Here is a 21,168-nt window from a genome sequence, read left to right on the forward strand (position 1 = left end):
ATGTAGTGATTTGCGAATCATATAAACCCTTATTTAACTGAAAATATAACAACGATATCAGATGTTCAAAGAGAAATTTTATTGTTTTATGATATATGACCAATTTGCATTTGATGCCATCAAGTTGGGACAAGGGCTACAAAATACTGGAAACGTTGTGTAATGAACAATCAAAACACCTGGTTGAATATCTCACAACTAATTAGATTAATTAGCAACAGGTCAGTAAGATAATTGGGTATAAAAAGAGCCTCCCAGAGAGGCAGAGTCTCTGTGCAGTGAAGATGGGGAGGGACTCTCAATTCTGTGAAACACTGCGTGGGCAAGTAGTGCAACAAGTTCCTCACATCTACAGTAAATAATATCATTAGAAGTTTCTGAGAATCCAGAGAAATCCCTGTATGCAAGCAACAAGTACGAAAACCAGTATTGTGTAGTTATGACCTTTGGGTCCACAGGTGCACTGCAATAAAAACAGATATGATCCTGTAGCAGAAATCACTGCATGGGCTCAGGAACACTTCTGACAACCATTGTCTGTGAACACAGTCGCTGCATCCACAAATGCAGGATGAATCTCTACCATGCAAAGGAGAAACCACATCTAAACATGATCCAGAAACGCTGCCGACTTCTCTGGGCCCGAGCTCATTTAAGATGGACTGAGGCAAAATGGAAAAGTGTCCGGTGGTCTGACAAATCAAAATTTCAAATTCCTTTTGGAAATCATGGACACCATGTCCTCCGGGCTAAAGATGAGAGCGACAATCCAGCTTGTTATCAGCGGACAGTTCAAAAGGCAGCATCCGTGATGTATGGGGGGGCATTAGAGCCCAAGGCTTGGGTAGTTGCACATCTGTGACGGCACCGTTAATGCTGAACGATATAAACTGGATTTTGGAGCATGTGCTACCATCCAGGCATAATCTTTTTCAGAGAAGCCCTTGTATATTTCAGCAAGTCAATGCCGGTCTCCAGTAGTCCAGAGCTGTCGCCCATTGTTACGAAACAAAAAAATACGACAAAGGAGACCCCAAACTGTTGAGCAGATGAAATCCAATATCAGGTAAGAGCGAGACATTTTATTTTCAAAACTCCAGTAGCTGGCCTCCGTAGTTCCTAATTGTTTATGGATTGTTGTTAAAAGAAGTGATGAACATACAACGTGTTGCTGACATCACATTCGATTTGAACATGTATTTGTCATGAAACAATTAAAAAAACATTTGATATGTTGTCTTTGTTTTATTTTCAGTTAAATGTGGGTTTATATGATTTATAAATCATTGCATAGTTTTGATACGTTTTTGGAAATGGGGTTATACACGTATTGCTTTGGTTCCCGCCCAGTTACTGATAAAGACACGGACGTGTATCACAGAGGCAGCTAGACAATAATTCGCTTAAGTCCTTGTGAGGGCCGATGACGCGCGTCTCGTACCTGCGCTGCGTGGACAGAGAAGCGGTCAGCAATGCAGCCCGGGCAACCCCTTATGCAAGGTATTGAAGCTAAATCGATGTGTACAAATAGTAACAACCTCAGGCCTTCGAGTGATTTTTTGCGTTACTTTTTATAGCGTAACCATACTTAGTATATTATAGTAAAATCAATACGATTAATACTTAATGAATAAATCATGAATAAAACATTTTTATTTTATGTCTTTACAATATTACGGAAAAGTAAGGAAAATGTACAGTTTTTGTCCTATTGCAGGCAAATGTACCTTTCCACCTTCTGCTTATAAAAATAAGACCTGATGACTTTCCGTGTCCTCTGCGTTTTCGCAGCTGTCGGCACACACCGGCATCGCATTAAACCCCTGACCTACTTTACCCAAGATGACCGCCGCTTCCCATAAAGAAAATAAAGCTATGCGACCGATCCGCAGCCTCTGAGAACCGGGGCCCCGGCGAGCCGTACGGCGGCCCACCCCTCGCCACACAGCCGTCCTATCCACCTCCGGCACCCCGCCCTCGACGCCGCCCTCGTCAGATCCCTCATCGTATCCCTGTGAGGGCCGATGACGCGCGTCCCATACCTGCGCTGCGTAGACGGGGAAGCGGTCAGCCATGCAGCCCGGGCAAGGCTGATAGGGATGCTGTTGCCTTGACAACCAGCCTATGAGATGCAGACCTTTGTTGCTTTATTTCTTTCTTTATATTTAAGTACTCGCACCCTCCACCGGGGTTAAAGCGCGGGGTTGGGGGCTTACACTCGGGTGTAGTATTTCGCAGATTTGAAAGACTTATTTAGCTTATAGTGATTTTTAAACGTAAACAAGGGTTCGTGTTTCTGTCACGACTGGACGTTTTGAAAGTGCGTTCATCACAATTGTGTGGAGCGATTTGATTGCTATCTATGTATGAGAAATATATATATTATAACTTGCCTGGAAAAAGAAGAGTAAACAGCCAGATCGGGAGAGCAGTACGAGAGGCGCCGGATGACAGCTCGAAAAACTGGAGGAAGATGAAGAGGAAGGGCGAAGGCAACAGTGAAATATAAAACAAGCAGCACGGAGCACTCTCACCTTCAGCATCTGCCTAGGTCGCGCTTTGCGCCTTTACTTGTGCTTTTCGCTTAACTCAATTCGCCCGCGACCATCCCTGTTGCATCCCCCCGATCGAACCCCGCTTCAGACACCTGCGAGTGACTCGGAGAGCGGGAGCGCTCAAAGCCCGCGATCGGCGTGCGTCCTCTACCGTGGGTAATTACCGCTCTGGGCTTTGCTGGCGTGTACCTCGGTGTGTGAGCCCGTTTGCCGGCGTGTCGATATGAATCGGGACGCGTGTGAATCAGCCGGCGGGCGTGCGCCCGCATCTTCGTGCCAAAGCGCATCCGTCGTGAACGACGTATCTTTCCCGGCACCGATCAAGTGCCCTTGCCATTTGTAGATGAAAATATCAGAAAGTGACGCGTTTTAGTTCGTTGCAATTAACACCTAAATAAGATGCACAAATCGGGAAGAGACTATTATAACGTTTGTGGCGACGGGGGAATAATGGTTCGGAAGAGCGATTAAAACAGCTGCGCGCCCGTACGCGGTGCCGGGGATTCGATGCCAGCATGCCTGGCGTAGGAGCGACAAAGACGGATAGAGTCAGGAGAGGGTGGGTCTCGGTCGATGAGCGGCGCTCCAAGGACAAGGGGGAGGAAGAATGATAGCGGGATCGCGGTGCAGACACGCGCGAGGAAAAACAGGAGCTCGTCATACATATATATTTTCTTTTCTTTTTTTTGGCGTGGGAGTTCTGTTTTGCGAGCTTCATTGGCTAGATCCAAGGGCACTAAGGAGAGAAGCTGGGACACACTGGAGATACAGGGAGGGCAGAGGTGTGAGCTGTGTTTTTTTGGAGCTGTTAAAAAAGTAAACAGTTGGGGACAATAAACAGCATCAGGTGTCCAAGATAATGCCTGTCTATTAAGCTGAATATGTACATTGCTTAACACAGACGGATGCATCCGCACATTTCCTGTGTGCTGTTAAAGAGATGGATTAAAGCCCCCACTTGCCCTTGCATTATTATACACTGAAGATGGATGGTGTTGGGGGTGGTACTGGGTCAGTAGGTGGGGACAGCCGGCCCACCAGAAACGGGGAGTCCAAGCGGCGTAGCAAAGGCAGCCTCCCATCCCCTGGGTACCGTCTGTCCCAGGCCTCTCTGGAGGGGGACCGCGGGGAGTCTGGCAGGAGGAGGCTCTCCATCATGAGCTCCAGCCGGGATGGCCTCCCCTTCCGAGCAGCAGGGACTCCCACTACCCCGGTGCCCCTTCCTCAGCGCTCCGTGGGATTCACTGCGTCCCGAGCGGCCTTGGCCTCCACCTCCTCCACGGGCACGGGGGTCATGGTGGTGGCTGCCGGTCCTGAGACGACCACTACCACCACCTGCAATTCCAACGCCGCTGGAACCCCCGAGGCTATCCTAGACGGGGAGGACTACAGCTACTCCAACCAGTCCACCTTCATCCAGCGCCAGTTTGGGGCCATGCTTCAGCCGGGCGTGAACAAGTTCTCCCTGCGCATGTTTGGGAGTCACAAGGCTGTGGCCATGGAACAGGAGCGGTTAAAGTCTGCGGGGTCGTGGATCATCCACCCTTACAGCGACTTCAGGTAGCAGCCGGGGGGCACTGGAGAGTTCAGTTGAAGCACTGGGAAAATAAAAAATTATATTTGGTGACGTAGTGATGGCCATGAATCAGCGTGAACTCCTAAAAGTTTGCGGCTTGGGTTCCAGCAGGATCCATCCGGTTTCTCAGGTCAACTTCCTGCCGTATTAAAACGTATAACTTATAAAATGTGACTTCAGAAATAAATCACTGTTTGTGGTGCACTAACAAGAAGAAAGAGGAGAAAGAGATGGGGGTTCAGGTGGCAGGGATCTGAATATTTGAGTGGGTAAGCAGGAGAGCAGTGATATGTGGAACTATGAATAAACAGAGGATTGCACTAACAGGCAGGGCTGGGGGATGGGGACAGCGAGCCATGAGCAGTGGAAAAGCCATTTGGGTTTAAAGGGAGTACAATCAGTTCTAGACCAAGCAAGGCGTTACTATATATAATAAGACTAGAGTCCAGAGACTCTTTGTTGGCCATAAGCAGTCCAGTGTCTGGGTTGGGCCCCCAGCAGGACTTTTTATGGTTGTTCTAGATATTCCAGTCTAGACTGATCCAGCACGTCTCATTAGTTGTATAGCGGGAGATGTCGGCTTGTTTAACACTTTGAGTTCATGGAGATCTCGGTTTACTGCTTTGCCTTTAAATGATGCTGACGTGACAGCTTGGTAAATCCGTGACCGATGTAAAGCTCCCCCTACTGGCTGTCAGTTGGATTTTGTTATTATGCAAATACATGTAAATTACATTAATGTGATGAAATCAGGCAAGCTGCCTTGAAGTGAAGGTAAAACATTTTAATACACGATTTGAAATCTTAATGACGAGAATATTTTCTAAAATACGCTTAGGTATATATTTCTTTTTTCCATCTGACACTGTCAGCGAGTGGAAGTCCTGATGTTTGATTATTCATTAATGTATGGACAGAATCTGTTGCAAAATTGGGATTTAACATGATGACGCCCGCCCTTTTATTACATGTATTACATGCAGACAGAGTCTGCGTCCTTTACAGATGTCCTTTAAATGCCTGTCCTTAAAGATCCATTTCTGACATTTACTCGGTGAACGAGGCCTCTAGCTGCACAAGCGGTCGTTTTACGGAATTAAGCAGCTTACATGTGGTTTAAAATTGCCATCTTCGATTTTATACCTCAGAACTAGCGGCCACTCCTTAAACTCCTTTCATATATTAGTCTGTAATAACGGATACTTCTTTATTTCTTGAGTTGGTTTTGGTGTTTAATCGTGCTCATTACATGACTACATTATCTACATATGACAAACCTTATGAAAAGAAAAGTAGCCTAATACATAGTTGAGATACGTGCAGTACGTGTTAGAATAAGAAAGCGCATCAAAACGCAATTCAGTTTGCTTACTCCTCCTCTGACCACTGTAATATAATTAGCAGATTTTCTCACAGATCTCCGGTTTCACATGGTCGGCACATGCTTAATAGTACATAATTAGCATAAGAGCTGTCTTTTGTCTGGGCAGGCAACGAATACGTGGCTAACTAAACGGATAGTGTGGTATGAAGGTGGTGCCGGATAGCGAGCCTCTGTCCTGTATCTGTTCTCAAGTGTAAATCATAGTATTGGGTTGTGCGGAAGAGGTGACACTGTACCGACAGGACAATGTTAAGCTACAAATGTTTTTCCCCCTGGCAGTTACACTACAGCCATATCGCCCGTCACATACATAAAGACACGGATATTATTGTTTGATAGGGTATAGTGCGTAGCGGTTGAGGTTGGTGTACATTTCTGATACGAGTGGAAAAGCACACCTTTAAAATGGATACGAGAATAGCAGATATCATCCGTTTGCGTATCAGAAATGTGTGTTTCTCAAAGAGAATTTTCAAGTTGTATGCAATAATATTGGCAGAATAAAGGTAGAGAATTTTCGAACATCCTGACGATTGGTCGCTTGCAGGCAGCAAAACTGTTGTCTCATATTACAGGAAATACATGTTTATATGTTTTAGATTTAATAGCTTACAATTTTCTTTAAATTGTTTTTTTTTTCTTTGTTTCTTTTTTAGGAGCTCATTTTGTACCCTTAGGACGGTATAAATGTATGCATGACAAAAATATGTGAGGTCACACCTGATCTGCTATGGCTATGTAAAGAGCACTTTTGATTGTCCTGTGACTTATTTAATGTAAATAAATGGAGCAAACTTATTATGATTGAGCACTGGCAGTACGATGTATTCTTCTATGTCAAAGCACTCAGAAATAAACACTTAATGGACTGTCACCAAGGCGTTAAAAGCTCGCGTTAAATAAATTAATATTAATCACTGTAAGTAAGGTATACAGATATGCGTGTTGTGTTTATGTTAATTTCAGTCTCCTTTAATTTTGATTTATTTTTGTTGGAGAGTGTCCCCGCCATTTAGGAAAGTAATTATAAGGAATGTGATTGAATTTCGGTTCTCTTTTAAGGTTGATGCTCTGGGAAGTGCTGCCTCATTTCGGGGCTGTCAAGCGGAACCGCTGTGTGGGTTCGGTCGGACCGCTGGTTCTGTGTCTGAGCCGAATCGGCCGAACCGCGAACTGTGAGCTGAATACGGAGACAGCTGACCGAAGGCCGTGCAGGACAGCACTATTGATGGAACAGGGGTCCTCGGCTACTGGGATCAAATGGATTTTCGATAGGCGACAGGGGACTCCATGCATTTAATCTCTTTCGTGTAGCTGGTAGATTAGTTTGCTTTACTACCTTACTAGAGACATTCATATGAAATTAACTCTCCAAGTGTAATGAAGACAGTATTTTTGTTCAATTTCAATACACCGGATATTGGTATAATATAATATAATATAATATAATATAATATAATATAATATAATATTATATAATTAATAATTTCTCCCCTCACTATATCTGGGTTGCTGACTGGCTGGCTTGAGATTTTCAATGTAAGACAAGTCTGCACATGTTTTCATGTATGTGACAGTTTTATTACCTTGTAAATAGTCTGTGGGGTTTGCAAACTGCTCCAACGCTTTTGATTTAGCTAATTTTAGGTTTGGAATGGAATAATACCGATTTGTCGTAAGATTTCTTGGTGAGCTTGAGATTCAGAAAGCGTGAGTGTCACGCCAGATGCATGAGAGTTGGCAACGCTGTTGGATTTGACCAGATTGAAATTGCATTCTGCCTGTTTTATGGCTCACCTCGGATTTGGATATCTGAATGGTCAGGCAAAAAATAACAGCTTTAATGCCGGGTCCTACGGCTCAGACCTTGATTTCCGTCTGGATTATGCCAGGATCCAGCCGTGAGTAGCAGCTCTCCTGCAGGGAGAGGCATATTTAGCGGACTTCCTATGGGCACGGACGGGGCTTCGAGGCCGCCGGGTTAGCTGGCCACCAGTCAGACGCCGAAATGGTGCATCAGGTGGGTGGAGGCGTTAGCTTTCCCATGATGCATCAGCGGTACGACCGGATAGGGATGTTTGGGTGGTTGGCTACGGTATGGAATAGATCAATTAGAGAAAGATTATTTAAAAAAAATCATATATATGTATATATTTCAATAATAAATTGCGCTTGGGAGGAATTATTCTGAGAGTCGCGGTCAATGCGTAGGGTGGAATTGGGCTTTTGAGTTGTCTTTACATCGCCAGCACACTCCCCAAAACGCCTTTCCACAAGGGCGTAGCTTTGGGTGTGGACGGTAGGGACATGTTCCCAACATATTGTGGGAGAGCTCTGTGTGCTTTGGTCCCTATCAGTGCTGAAACCAAACCTACACCCTTGCTTGTCGAACCCCTGGATTCGCTTTTTATTTTCGCCGGGGCACAAACTTGACAGTAAATGAAACTGAATATGTAAAGGTCTGAAGAAAAGGCAGTTAATAATAGATAAACGACATGGCGCTCACGTTACCGCTCGCTTTAATTTAATTTATTTGTTTCAACCTTAATGTCTTCTATGAAATTGTTACCATATATACCATGAAGTCGACTCCCCTCCCCAAATACAGTCGTTGTTGTTTTTCTTTTTTTTGGCAGGGTTTGTGCTCAACTGGAGGCTGAACTCGTATATTAGTCAGTGAACGTTTTACAGGACCCATTATCACCCTTGACAAGTAATTGGCACTTAACATCGATCTACAGGATTACTGTGTAGTGTTGCTTAACACTGGGTGTTTCAAATGGAAGCGAGTCCGACGCCATGATCTCATAGCAGAACATATCAGTGAAATCCAACCTTGGCAAGAGGAGACTCCCTCTGCTGATGTATGACCTACACAACCGCTGCTGATTTTAAAACTAGTTCCAACCACAATTAAATGCTGGAGTTTAATGAGGAACATTGTTCAACACCGAGCTGTCTCTCGTGTCAGAGCACTGATGCTGTTCTGTACATCATTCTGTTTGTGGGCTTTAATTACTAGCTCTAGATCATGTCCAGGATTTTCTACGGGAGATCCTATCTGTGCTACTTCTACAGATGTAACCTAAGGTTCTTCAGGTATTAATTTCTGTCGTGTGCAAAGAGTCTGTCGGTGAGCATCTTTTTAGCGAGAAGTGGGGATGAGTTTTGTGTGTCCCGTCTGGGTGGGATGTTGACCTTCAGGGTAAGCAGTGCTTTGCCGTGAGTGATGGGTCCTGCAGGGATTGTTATTGATATATTTACACCATAAGACACTTCGATGACATCCCAATCGATGGTACCGATCCCAATGGATGCTTCATTACACTGGTGTTGTTTATGACCTGTTAATGGTTTTGTTCTGTGAAGCTGAGAGCTGGAGACTTTCGCTCTCTGGTAAGCATAGTGACCCACATGCCGCTTCGCCACTCCCCAGGTTCTACTGGGACCTCCTGATGCTTCTTCTCATGGTGGGAAACCTGATCATACTGCCAGTGGGTATCACCTTCTTCAAGGACGAGAACACGCCGTCCTGGATCATCTTCAACGTGGTATCCGATACTCTCTTCATGGCGGACCTAGTGCTCAACTTCCGGACAGGCATCGTGAAAGAAGACAGCACAGAGATCTTGCTGGATCCACGAGCCATTCGTCGTCAGTACCTGAAGAGCTGGTTCCTTGTGGACTTTGTCTCCTCTATCCCTGTGGACTACATCTTTTTCATGGTGGACCTGGAGGCTCGGCTTGACTCGGAAGTGTACCGCACCGCCCGCGCCCTGCGCATCGTCCGCTTCACCAAGATTCTCAGTCTTCTGAGGCTGCTGCGGCTGTCCAGGCTCATACGCTACATCCACCAATGGGAAGAGGTGAGGGGTGAGAGGTCAGAGTTCATGGAGAAGTAGCCATAGGGTGTTTCTCAATATGCATACTTGACCGTACTTGTGTTCTCATGTACCTGTTTGATGTTGTCTTCCATTGCCGAAGACCAGTTCCAATACTAAGATCAGAAGTACAGAAGATGGTAAAAATCCCTGGGTGTTGCTCTTGCTCCACCCCAAGTATCAAAGATACATTGGTTGCATTCTTGCTGAGTGAGACCAGTCTCATGATTCATTGTGGCCCCAGTTCGTTCTTGGGAGGCAAGTTAGTAAGACTGGTCTTGCCAAGACCACAAGTATGATCTTTTGCGCTCTTGGTATTGAGAAACATCTATAGCATGGTGTCTATAAATTCTGTAATAAACAAGATGCAAACCACTTTAAAAGTTAGAGAAAAGATTTTTGAGATTTCCCGATGTTTCATGTAGTACAGACGACTGATACATTAATTATTCAGATTGACATCAGTCAACGGCAGTGTTGAGCAACAGGGATCCCACTGCAGGAAGTACCATCAAATAGCTCATGAAGCTGCCAGTTAAATCATGCATCTCTGCTCGCTCGGTCCCGGCTGGCAGGTGCTATCTTGTGGGATGCCGTCCAACCTAGCTAATGGCAGCTCCTGCTAGCTCACGCTGTTAAAATCTAACAATGCAAAATGCATTTCGAATACCGACACAAGGTTTGCCTTCATACCTGAGTTGGTGGAATCATCATTCACTGCTGGATGGTTAAGCTAGCAACCTGCTGATTACTTAGTTGAATTCCACTAGATTCCACTTGTTTGAAGCCCACGATCATCCCCTCCCACTCTAAAGTGGTCTCAAAGGCACGAGAGTCACATTTTATCCTTGCTGGATGAACTCCGTTAGAGTGTGAATTGTAGTGCTGATTTCAGCATAACCGCAGCCGTCTTTGTACGAAGTTCATGCCTTTTTCCTTCTTTTTCTTTGGTGATTTTTTTCTCCTTGCTTAAAAATTCCGCTGCCTAAAGCAGCTCATTTGCACGACCCAGTCACCTCTGTGAGTTGTGAGACCTGGAGTATCTCTCAACCCTGTTCTCAGCTGGTATTAACATGCACCGGCGCATGTGCCTCGACTGACCATTTGTAATCGGATTTCACTTTCCCGCAACCTATTCAAATAAGCAGATGAATCACTTCCAATTTCCAGAATCTGCCAAACATTAAAAAAAGGAGCAAAGTAGAGTGGGACTGAGTTCAAGACCCCAGAGAGCTCAGTATAAAACTATATAAACAATTACATTGCTATTGTATGTTTCTATTAACATATCTATTATCTAGGCTATCCATCCATCCATTTTCCAAACCGCTTATCCTACTGGGTCGTGGGGGGTCCGGAGCCTATCCCGGAAGCAATGGGCACGAGGCAGGGAACAACCCAGGATGGGGGGCCAGCCCATCGCAGGGCACACTCACACACCATTCACTCACACATGGACACCTACGGGCAATTTAGCAAGTCCAATTAGCCTCAGCATGTTTTTGGACTGTGGGGGGAAACCGGAGTACCCGGAGGAAACCCCACGACGACATGGGGAGAACATGCAAACTCCGCACACATGACAACAGTGCTAACCACTGTACCACCATGCCACTCCCTCTATTTGTAGGCGGAGGCGGAGACTCAAACCCCGGTCCCAGAGGTGTGAGGCAATAGTGCTAACCACTGCACCACCCTGCCGCCCCTGCATTGTTCACAGTGCAGTTTAGTACACAGTGGCCCATTCTGCACTGACATATGTTTTGACATACACTGAACAAAAATATAAACGCAACACTTTTGTTTTTGCTCCCATTTTTTATGAGATGGACTTAAAGATCTACAATTCATTCCAGATACACAATATTACCATTTCTCTCAAACATTTCTCACAAATCAGTCTAAATGTGTGATAGTGAGCACTTCTGCTTTGCTGAGATAATCCATCCCACCTCACAGGTGTGCCACATCAAGATGCTGATCTGACATCATGGGTAGTGCACAGGTGTACCTTATACTGCCCACAATAAAAGGCCACCCTGGAATGTGCAGTTTTGTCTCACAGCAAAATGCCACAGATGCCACAAGCATTGAGGGAGCGTGCAATTGGCATGCGGACAGCAGGAATGTCAACCAGATCTGTTGCTCGTGCATTGAATGTTCATTTCTCAACTATAAGCCGTCTCCAAAGGCGTTTCAGAGAATATGGCAGTACATCCAACCGGCCTCACAACCGCAGACCACGTGTAACCACACCAGCCCAGGACCTCCACATCCAGCAGGTTCACCTCCAAGATCGTCTGAGACCAGCCACTCAGACAGATAATGCACGGCCCCATGTTGCAAGGATCTGTACACAGTTCTTGGAAGCTGAAAATGTCCCAGTTCTTGCATGGCCAGCATACTCACCGGACATGTCACCCGTTGAGCATGTTTGGGATGTGCTTGACCGGCGTATACGACAGCGTGTACCAGTTCCCACTAATATCCAACAACTTCGCACAGCCATTGAAGAGGAGTGGACCAACATTCCACAGGCCACAATTGACAATCTGATAAACTCTATGCGAAGAAGATGTGTTGCATTGCATGAGGCAAATGGTGGTCACACCAGATACTGACCGGTTCTGAGTCCCCAGACCCCCAATAAAGCAAAAAACTGCACATTCCAGGGTGGCCTTTTATTGTGGGCAGTATAAGGTACACCTGTGCACTACCCATGATGTCAGATCAGCATCTTGATGTGGCACACCTGTGAGGTGGGATGGATTATCTCAGCAAAGCAGAAGTGCTCACTATCACACATTTAGACTGATTTGTGAGAAATGTTTGAGAGAAATGGTAATATTGTGTATCTGGAATGAATTGTAGATCTTTAAGTCCATCTCATGAAAAATGGGAGCAGAAACAAGAGTGTTGCGTTTATATTTTTGTTCAGTATAAATCATATGACAGATATCGCTGGCGCATAGGTACTCAAGTCCACACGAAGGAGTCAGCTGAGTAGGCAGTCCTTCAGCGTGGCCCAAGACACATTCGCATTCATACTGCTATAAGAATGTGGCCACGTGCCCCAAACCATCTCCGAATGTGGTTTGAGCGATCAGATCCTGATACGTTTTGGGTGTGTTCACACCTGTGTTTCGCACAATCCACTTGTGATCAGGTGACCCAGGATGCATGTTAGTCCCTGGTGTGAACAGGGCCTCAGTAGTAGCATCTTGCTGTCACTACATTACCCACAGTGTATGTGTGGTTCTGAGCGTCCCCTTAATGTAAAGCTTACCTTTCACACATTTCATGTATTATTAGGGAAGGCTGGGCTGCAGTTATAGGCATGTGGAGAGGCGGGACAGGAACTGGTAGCAGAGGGAGTGTCCCCCCCCCCCCCCCCCCCCGCCGAGCCCCTGACTCATCCCCCCCCTCCCCGCCTGCAGATCTTCCACATGACCTACGACCTGGCCAGCGCCATGGTGCGCATCGTCAACCTCATCGGCATGATGCTCCTGCTGTGTCACTGGGACGGCTGCCTGCAGTTCCTGGTGCCCATGCTGCAGGAATTCCCCCCCGACTGCTGGGTGTCCAAGAACGACATGGTGGTGAGTGTGTGTGTGTGTCTGTGTTTTTGCACAGGTAATCTGTATATTGCACGTCGCCACCATGTGGTGATAGTATGTTATTTTGCCATTGTGGGGACCATTTTTTTTGGTCCCCACAAGGGGAAACTCCATTTTATAAAAATCTGTGACTGTAATCAAAAACCTAAAAATGCCAAAAGTCTTGTATTTTGTTTGGTTAATTATGGTTAAGGTTAGGGCTGCGTAGGGGTTAAGATTGTCATTGTTGGATTAGGGCATTTCACCATAGAATTGAATAGAGAGTCCTCACAAAGATATGAATATGTGGACAGTGTGTGTGTGTGTGTGTGTGTGCTACCAGGGTGTCCATGCCCATCTGCGCATATTTACACCAGGCAGACCTGTAGATATTAATTTGCGTGCAGCCGGTCGTGTCTGCCTCACTACAGGCGCGTGTGTGTGGTATGTGTGAGTGTCAGCAAACGCCTTTTAGGAGTAGATTGACTGAGCAGAAATTTTCCAATTAAGTGTGATGATTGATTTGATTGAAATAAGGATGCCCCCCCCCCACATTCCTGTGAATAGCTGACTCACAGAGCAGCAGGCTTTCCTCTCCTGTTGTTGCTACGGTAACAGTTGCCACACAGCTGACGCTCTGAGATCCCCAGAAGGAGCGACTTTCCATCTGGACTGCTTAGATCTAAACCAGGCGATAATTGGCCCCTGGGAGTGCAAATCCAAGCGACCAATATAACACTGAATGTATGTTACGCGATTCACAGCCAGACTGAACACAAACGCAGGAAAAAGCCACTTGTGGACTCACTGGAGTAATTACTCTGTCTGCCTTATGCTTCCCCTGTCTGCTCGCAACAGGAAACTTCCATAAGGCTCTCGCCTGACAAACACTCAGGAGTAATCTCTCACTTCACCTCACCTTCTCGTTTGCACGTCCCTCTCTCACTCTCACCCTCCCTCTCTTGTTCTCTCCCTCTTTCTCATTCTATCCCCGTCTCTGTCCCTCTCCGTCTCGTTCTCCCTCTCTCCCTTCCCTGTCTTTCTTGCTCTCTCTGTCTCTCCCTCCCTCCCTCCCTCTTTCTCTCTGTTGCTCTCTTTCTGTCCCTCCTTCTTTCTGTCTCACTATATTCTTCTCTTTCTCTTTATACCTTTCTCTCGGCCCCTATATTTCTTTCCCTCCCTTTGTCTGTCCCTCTCTCTCTGTCTTCTTCTCCCTTTCTGTCTCTCTTGCTGCCCCTCTCTATCTTGCTGTCTCTCTCTCCTTCTGTCTCTGTCTCACTATATCCCTCTCTTTCACTCATTCCCTGTCCCTCTCTCTGTCCCTCTCTGTCTCCCTCTCTGTTTCCCTTTCTTTGTCTGTCTGTCTCCCTTCCTCTCCCTCCCTCCTTGTCTGTCTCCCTCTCTCTCTTTCTCGCTCTCTGTCTGTCTGTCTCTCCCTGTCTCTCTGCCCCCACCCCCCCGCCTCCAGAATGACACGTGGGGTGTGCAGTACTCCTACGCTCTCTTCAAAGCCATGAGTCACATGCTGTGCATCGGCTACGGTGCCCAGGCCCCCGAGGGCATGACGGACGTCTGGCTCACCATGCTCAGCATGATCGTGGGTGCCACCTGTTACGCCATGTTCATCGGTCATGCTACCGCTCTCATCCAGTCCCTCGACTCCTCCCGGCGCCAGTACCAGGAGAAGGTATCCCCGCCATGTCCGGCTCCCAGATCCGTAACATTCAGCATTTTAGACCGTTATCAAAAGGGCCAATGTTCTTCGCTAGATGCAGTTGTTGTTCCAGCTCTTTGTTGATTTATAAATTACTACTAATAGTACTGATCACAAATATGGTGGCATGGTCTCCTCACATCCCCAAGGTTTATGGGGCGAATCTCGCCTCCACACTGTGTGAGGAGTTGCCCTGCTCTCCCTGTAACCCACTGTACTCCTATGGCTGCTCCAGGGTCCTCCAGCAGTCAAAAGACCAAAGCTGCCTTCTTTGTTATTTTGTGTTCTAAACATTTGATCCAGGCCTGGAGTAAACGTGATCTGTACCCCGCCTGGTGGGTGCTGAGCTGAGACTTAGCACCAGGAAGACATCAATGAGCTTTTAAGCATGAGGAATGGAGAGGCACAAATGATTAGCCCCATGTATCCATGCTCACAGTATAAGCAGGTGGAGCAGTACATGTCCTTCCACAAGCTGCCATCGGACGTGAGGCAGAAGATCCATGAGTACTATGAGCACCGGTACCAGGGCAAGATGTTCGACGAGGAGAACATCCTGGGAGAGTTGAGCGACCCCCTCAAAGAGGTCTGTCCCGACTTTTCTTACTTCTGCTCCCTCACGTAAAGCCTACGCTCTGCACTTCTGGATCTTGACTGTAGTAAATTGCGTTTAAACGAGGAAACGGTAGACCTTCATTAATTAAAATAAGTACGTCTCGGGTGAAGGTCCTCTGCAGAAGCTTGATTTTGCCTGAGTGTTGTTACGGTAACTTTGGAGGGGGTGAGTTGCTTCCAGAGACACCTTAACCTCCCCCGTCATCCCACACCCCTCCTTCAGGAGATCGTGAGCTTCAACTGCAGAAGCTTGGTGGCCAACATGCCCCTGTTTGCCAATGCTGACCCCAACTTCGTGACGGCAGTGCTGACCAAACTGCGCTTCGAGGTCTTCCAGCCGGGTGACTTCATCATCCGTGAGGGAACCGTGGGCCGCAAGATGTACTTCATCCAGCATGGACGTGTCAGTGTGCTCACCCGCGGCAACAAGGAGACCAAGCTGAGCGATGGCTCCTACTTTGGCGGTGAGTGGCTGGGGCAGGCGTTACACTACCTGCACTTGGGCGTCACCGGAGGAATCGGTACTCTGTGCCTTATAAACCATGGAGGTCCTCCTAAAATCTAATTATGCCCCCCCCCCCCCCCCCCCCGTGATATCACAGGATATCACTGCTCCTTCTGAATGTCACGTGGATTATGTCATTTCCCAGCACTGAGAGAGTTAGATCTGTAAGTCTGTGGAACATATCTGTCATGGCTTTCGCCTGGGGAGTATAACCTGGTCGGGTTTTCTCTGTCACCGTCTCCCGGGGACATGTCAGCGGCGAGCTGCCTGCCACTCCGTAAACACACCTGCTCTCGCGTCACAGCGGCTTGAGGCAGGAGCATGATAGCAGGTGCATGCTCTTTACAGGCAGGTGTGCTCAGTTCCCATCTTGGCGGGAGAGAACGTGGGAGAAAAAGTAAACAACATATAAGAAAGCAGTTTGTTGATGCTTGTTTGTGCTTGTTTGTTTGTTCTGTATATCATTTGTTTGTGTATATTTGTTTGTGTGCTTATCGTTCATTTGTTCTGAATATCATTTGCTTCTGCTTGTGCTTGTTTGTGCCATTCTTCTTTGTTCTATATATCATTTGTTGTTTGTTCTATGCAATTTTTTGTGTTTATTTGTGCCATTTATCATTTGTTTGTGTTTGTTTATGTTTGTATTATCAGGTGGCATAGAGGCTCCCCGGCTAGTGCTATTTTTTTTGGAACTAGGTGTAGAGGATGGAGGGATAATTTTTTCTGCTTCTTTCCATTTCTGCTGCCTGGTGGTCATCCTCCCCTCCCCTCCATCCACCCTTCTCCTCTTTCTCCTCCTCTCCCTCAGAAATCTGCCTGCTGACGAGGGGGAGGCGCACGGCCAGTGTTCGGGCAGATACCTATTGCCGTCTTTACTCTCTGTCAGTGGACAGCTTCAATGAGGTGCTGGAGGAGCACCCCATGATGCGGCGGGCTTTCGAGACTGTGGCTGTGGACCGCCTCGACCGCATAGGTAACGTGCTCAGTGCCACCAGTCAATCTCCTCATGGCAGGCTCCACTTCAACTGGGGCTGAAAATCTCTGGAATTTGTCTCTATGTCTCCAGGCAAGAAGAACTCCATCCTATTGAGGAAGGCGTCTCAGGGAGGGTCTGTCGCCGGGAGTAGCACTGGGCGGGGAGGAGGCACCGGCAGCCGGGGCGGAGGCGCCGCTGGCAACGTGACCCTAGGCTCCTGCGACAGTATCCTGGTGCAGCAGATCGTCAAGCATGATAGTATGCCCACCCAGGATGGCGGGGTCCCGGGGGGGGGGCGGGCGGAGGCAGCAGGGGGTGCTATCTCTCCCAGGCCACACCCCCTGATTTGGGCACCCCTAGTCCACGCCCCCTTACAGACGGCAGCTGCTACTACCAACGTGGCCATTGCCCTGATGCACCAGCAGCAGCACGCTCTGGGGGCGGCGCTCTTCCTCCCTGCCCCTCTGCCCATCTCACCCTCGCCTTCTACCTGCCCCCTCTCACCCCCCCGGCCCCCAGTCCTACACCCCCGCCAGTCGGTTGGCTCCCTGATTGGGACTGTGGGAGGACTGTCCCCAAGAGGGGTCCCCTCTGCCTCTGTTGGCTCCACGCCCTCTCCTTCGCCCTTGGCCCCCACACCAGCAGGGGGCGCTGTAACGAGTGGAGTGCCCACGTCCTCCATGCCAACTCCGAGTCGGACACTCCACTACAGCTTGCGCCTCCGTGCCGACGGCTCCTCGCCCGCTACTTCGGCCCTGCACAAGTGCACTGATACCCGTGCTCATGGGTCTGGCCAGCAGAAGGCGAAAGAGGCCCTGTTGCGTCACGGGGGTGGGAGCACACAGGGGCTGCCAGCCTTGGGCAGGCTGACACAGGAGGCCAGGCTGCTCTCCGCGTCTCAGCCTACGCTGCCTCACAGGGGCTGGGCTGGCGTACAGGGGTGCCCCCCACTGCACCGCAAAGCCTCAGGGGGAAACTTACTAGCAGCGCCCTTTCTAGCGTCAGGGCAACTGGCCAGAGGGGGCAGTGCGGGGGTGCTGAGCACCAATGCCCCGCCGGTCCATCAGCAGACGCTGACCCAAACCCCTCTCACGCTGCTGTCCCAAGCACACCCCTGCCTGGCTACCCCTCTGGGTCCCCCCAATTCCACCATTCCTCAGTCCTCTTGCCCCAAGCCCAGCCTTCCCCAAGCCCAGCAGCCCAAACCCATCGCCGCACCTGCCTCACGCTCTGCCTCCCCTCCCCGGTCCTCGACTCCAACCCCGACTGCCGGTTCACCACTGCCCCCCTCAGCACTGTGCCCCAGCGCCTCCTCAGCATCTCCCTCCCTCCCAATATCCCCTCCTCTCTCTGCTCTCCCAACCCCTTCCTCTCTCACTCCGGTTCTTCCCCAGAGCCCATGCCCCAAGCCCTCCCCTACCCCGCCGCCCTTGTCCCCTCTCCCCTGCGTCACTCTCGCCGCCCAGATGGCTCCCAGTATGTCCCAAACCCCTCCTGCGCCGGGTCTGACCTCCCCGGTCCCCTCAGCTCCTGCCAAGGGGGCAGGCAAAGACACAGGGATGCCCCTTCCCCGGAAAGAGACCGAGGCCCTGAGGCACAAACTTCCTGCCAACATGTAAGACAAGCGGAGAGCAGCAGAGACCAGCCCACTAGGGAGCTGAGGATGCGTTCAGTACTGATTGTTCGCCTACATAGTGTATCTGTGACTATCGGGAAGAGCTGCGGGGGGGCAGGACTAGACAGACATCAACGTGGAAAAGACGGATAAGAACTCACAAAAATGATCATTGTGGGAGATGAGCGGCGACTGTTGTTCCTTCCGAGGTCGTCTGGGATTGCAGACCCACCCCCTCGCCCCCCCCCCATATCCCTGGTCCCATATTTTATTTCCTACCAAAGTGTAAATCCTTTCACCATAATAATAATAACTATAATGATGATATAAAAAGAACACTGTAGTGATTCATATATTGGTCATTAAAAATAGGAGCAATCCACTAGTGGTCTCTTGTCCCAGATGTGTGGTGTTAGCTTTGGACCAATAAGACACAGAGGTTCACATCAACTAACTGCTGTAACTAAACTGTGTTTTACCTGCTTCCTCATTCACAGTGTGAGTTTGTATTAGCCCCCCCCCCCCCTCTCTTTTCTCATGTCTCTTCCTCTTTCTGGCTTTTTATGCTTTTGTGTCTCCCTCCCCTGTGTCCCCCCTCCCCCATTTTCTGCCTCCTCTTTGTCCTATTCAGAGCTCTCCTTTGATGTCTTGTACTGATGTTAAAATAGGGTCGCTTTTTAAAATTATGATACCATGTTGCCTAGACTGTGTAAATTTAAGGACCAAATGTTTTATTTTTATTTGTTACTGCAGCTTTAGCTTTTCTGAATGAATGAAAATAAGCTACAAAGGTGACAGAGATGAGGGTCAGCACCTAAAAATATTGCAGAATTGCTGAATTCAAAAGGGCTCATCTCTAAAACCAACAAACAATCATATAAAGGTTCTTCAGAGCCGTTTCTCTTAGAATTGAACGATTAAATTGATTATGTCAGACCTCAGGTGTACTTTCCGGGAAAAACCTTAATTTCGGTGAATTTATTGAAATTCTTTTGGCATCGTTGCTATTTGAATCTGTGTTACAATTTTTGCTTGGGGTTTGTAATCCTTGGACTGACTGAGCCCAGATTTTTCAGATTTAATACAGACTTCTGGCCCAAAGCAGCGTGGATGGAACGTTACAGCTGTTAATTAGAAAATTCACAATAAAGTGAGTAAATCAAAGCTTGTCCTACTGTTGTCAGTAGTGTTTTTTGGGGGCTTGTGGTGCACAAGGGAGATCAAGGAGGGGACATACCACAGTTTGAATTCGGCACAACTTAAAACGGCCATTTGTACATTAAAGAGAAGCAGGAGTGAAGCATTTTTTCAGTAGGGCTGCGAACCTGGAACAAGAGACATTTGAAAGATAGAATACAGAACTGGTTTTCCTTCAGAAAAGAATCATCCCAAACCTACCAGGGGCAGTGGGGGAGGCGGGGGGGGTCGGTAAAGGGAGTTTCATTTAATATGATTGAATATGAAACAACCAAAATTGTGAAAGTGATGAAAAAAACAGCCTGACTAAACATGGTACCTTACATGTCCTGCATGTGTGTGTGTGTGTCAGTCCAGTTTACCTTTACCTTTCCTAAAGCTTCATGCTTTCAAGGATAAACCCTGTGTACTCTATTATTGAAATGGATGAGCTGTAAAGTAGGTACTTAAAAATGACTCTATTTCCTGTAACATTGCTTATAGTCTGGGGGGTGTGTATGATGTTATAGGATTGACTGGGATTGCAGTGGCCACACAGAGCTCCACAGACATCCAATCAAAATGAAGATGGCCGCTTCCTGAAATTGCAGCTAAACATTTTGTCCTTAATCCTTTATACGAAAACAGATTTCTGTAAGTATTAAGATGCTGAACAGAGAACATTTGTACTATTCCATCTGTCTTCTTTAACTGATTATCCTGGGTCACAGTCAGTCTATCCTGGGGAACAAAGCAGGTAGCACCCTGGATGGGATACCAGCCCATGGCAGGGCACAAAGAAGGAAACACCCTGGATGGGATACCAGCCCATGGCAGGGCACAAAGAAGGAAACACCCTGGATGGGATACCAGCTCATGGCAGGGCACAAAGAAGGAAACACCCTGGATGGGATACCAGCTCATGGCAGGGCACAAAGAAGGAAACACCCTGGATGGGATACCAATCTGTGACAGGGAACAAAGCAAGAAATTTCATGGATTGGACACCAGTCCATAGTAGGGAAAAAAGCAGGAGTCACTCTGGATGGGATACCAACCCATGGCAGGGCACAAAGAAGGAAACACCCTGGATGGGATACCAGCCCATGGCAGGGTACACAAACATTCAGGTGAACATGGGGTGTTTCTAAGGGGTGCCAACTTAGTCACAAAAATATTTATATTTTATTTAACAGATGCTTTTATCCAATACAACATACCTTGTTTGAAAAAGCAGGGTCAGACAGTCCCTGCAGAAGTTGGGAATTAAGGACCTTGTTCAAGGGCCCAACAGTGAAATCACTCTACTGACCTGGGGATTTGAACCAGTCACCTTCTGATCATGACCATACCACCTCGATCCCCTGAGCCCCATGGTGCTAGGAGAATATGTAAACTACATATACAAACAGTACAGAAAGACACAAATCATCGCTCGTAGGAGTTTTACTTAAACAAAGCTGTTCTGAGGGCAGAATGAAGTTGGTTCAGAGAACTAGCCAATTAGATTGTAGAGGAAGTGGGTCCAAGCAACTAGAGGAGGCGAGACTAAGACATCTGATTGGTTGGTTCCAC

General features: G+C 47.7%; 1 protein-coding gene across 1 annotated transcript; it reads left to right on the forward strand.

Moving 5' to 3' along the window:
* The first annotated feature begins 1,693 nt into the window (after positions 1-1,693).
* On the forward strand, positions 1,694-19,581 carry LOC125748937 (potassium/sodium hyperpolarization-activated cyclic nucleotide-gated channel 3). The gene is made up of 8 exons (XM_049025665.1): positions 1,694-4,115; positions 8,952-9,381; positions 12,834-12,995; positions 14,461-14,679; positions 15,146-15,292; positions 15,545-15,785; positions 16,635-16,799; positions 16,893-19,581. The coding sequence occupies exons 1-8, from the start codon at positions 3,541-3,543 to the stop codon at positions 18,419-18,421; spliced, it is 3,468 nt and encodes a 1,155-aa protein (XP_048881622.1). The 5' UTR covers positions 1,694-3,540; the 3' UTR covers positions 18,422-19,581.
* The last annotated feature ends 1,587 nt before the right edge of the window (positions 19,582-21,168 follow it).

The sequence above is a fragment of the Brienomyrus brachyistius genome, chromosome 9 (assembly GCF_023856365.1).
Source record: "Brienomyrus brachyistius isolate T26 chromosome 9, BBRACH_0.4, whole genome shotgun sequence".
NCBI classification, from domain to species: Eukaryota; Metazoa; Chordata; class Actinopteri; order Osteoglossiformes; family Mormyridae; genus Brienomyrus; species Brienomyrus brachyistius.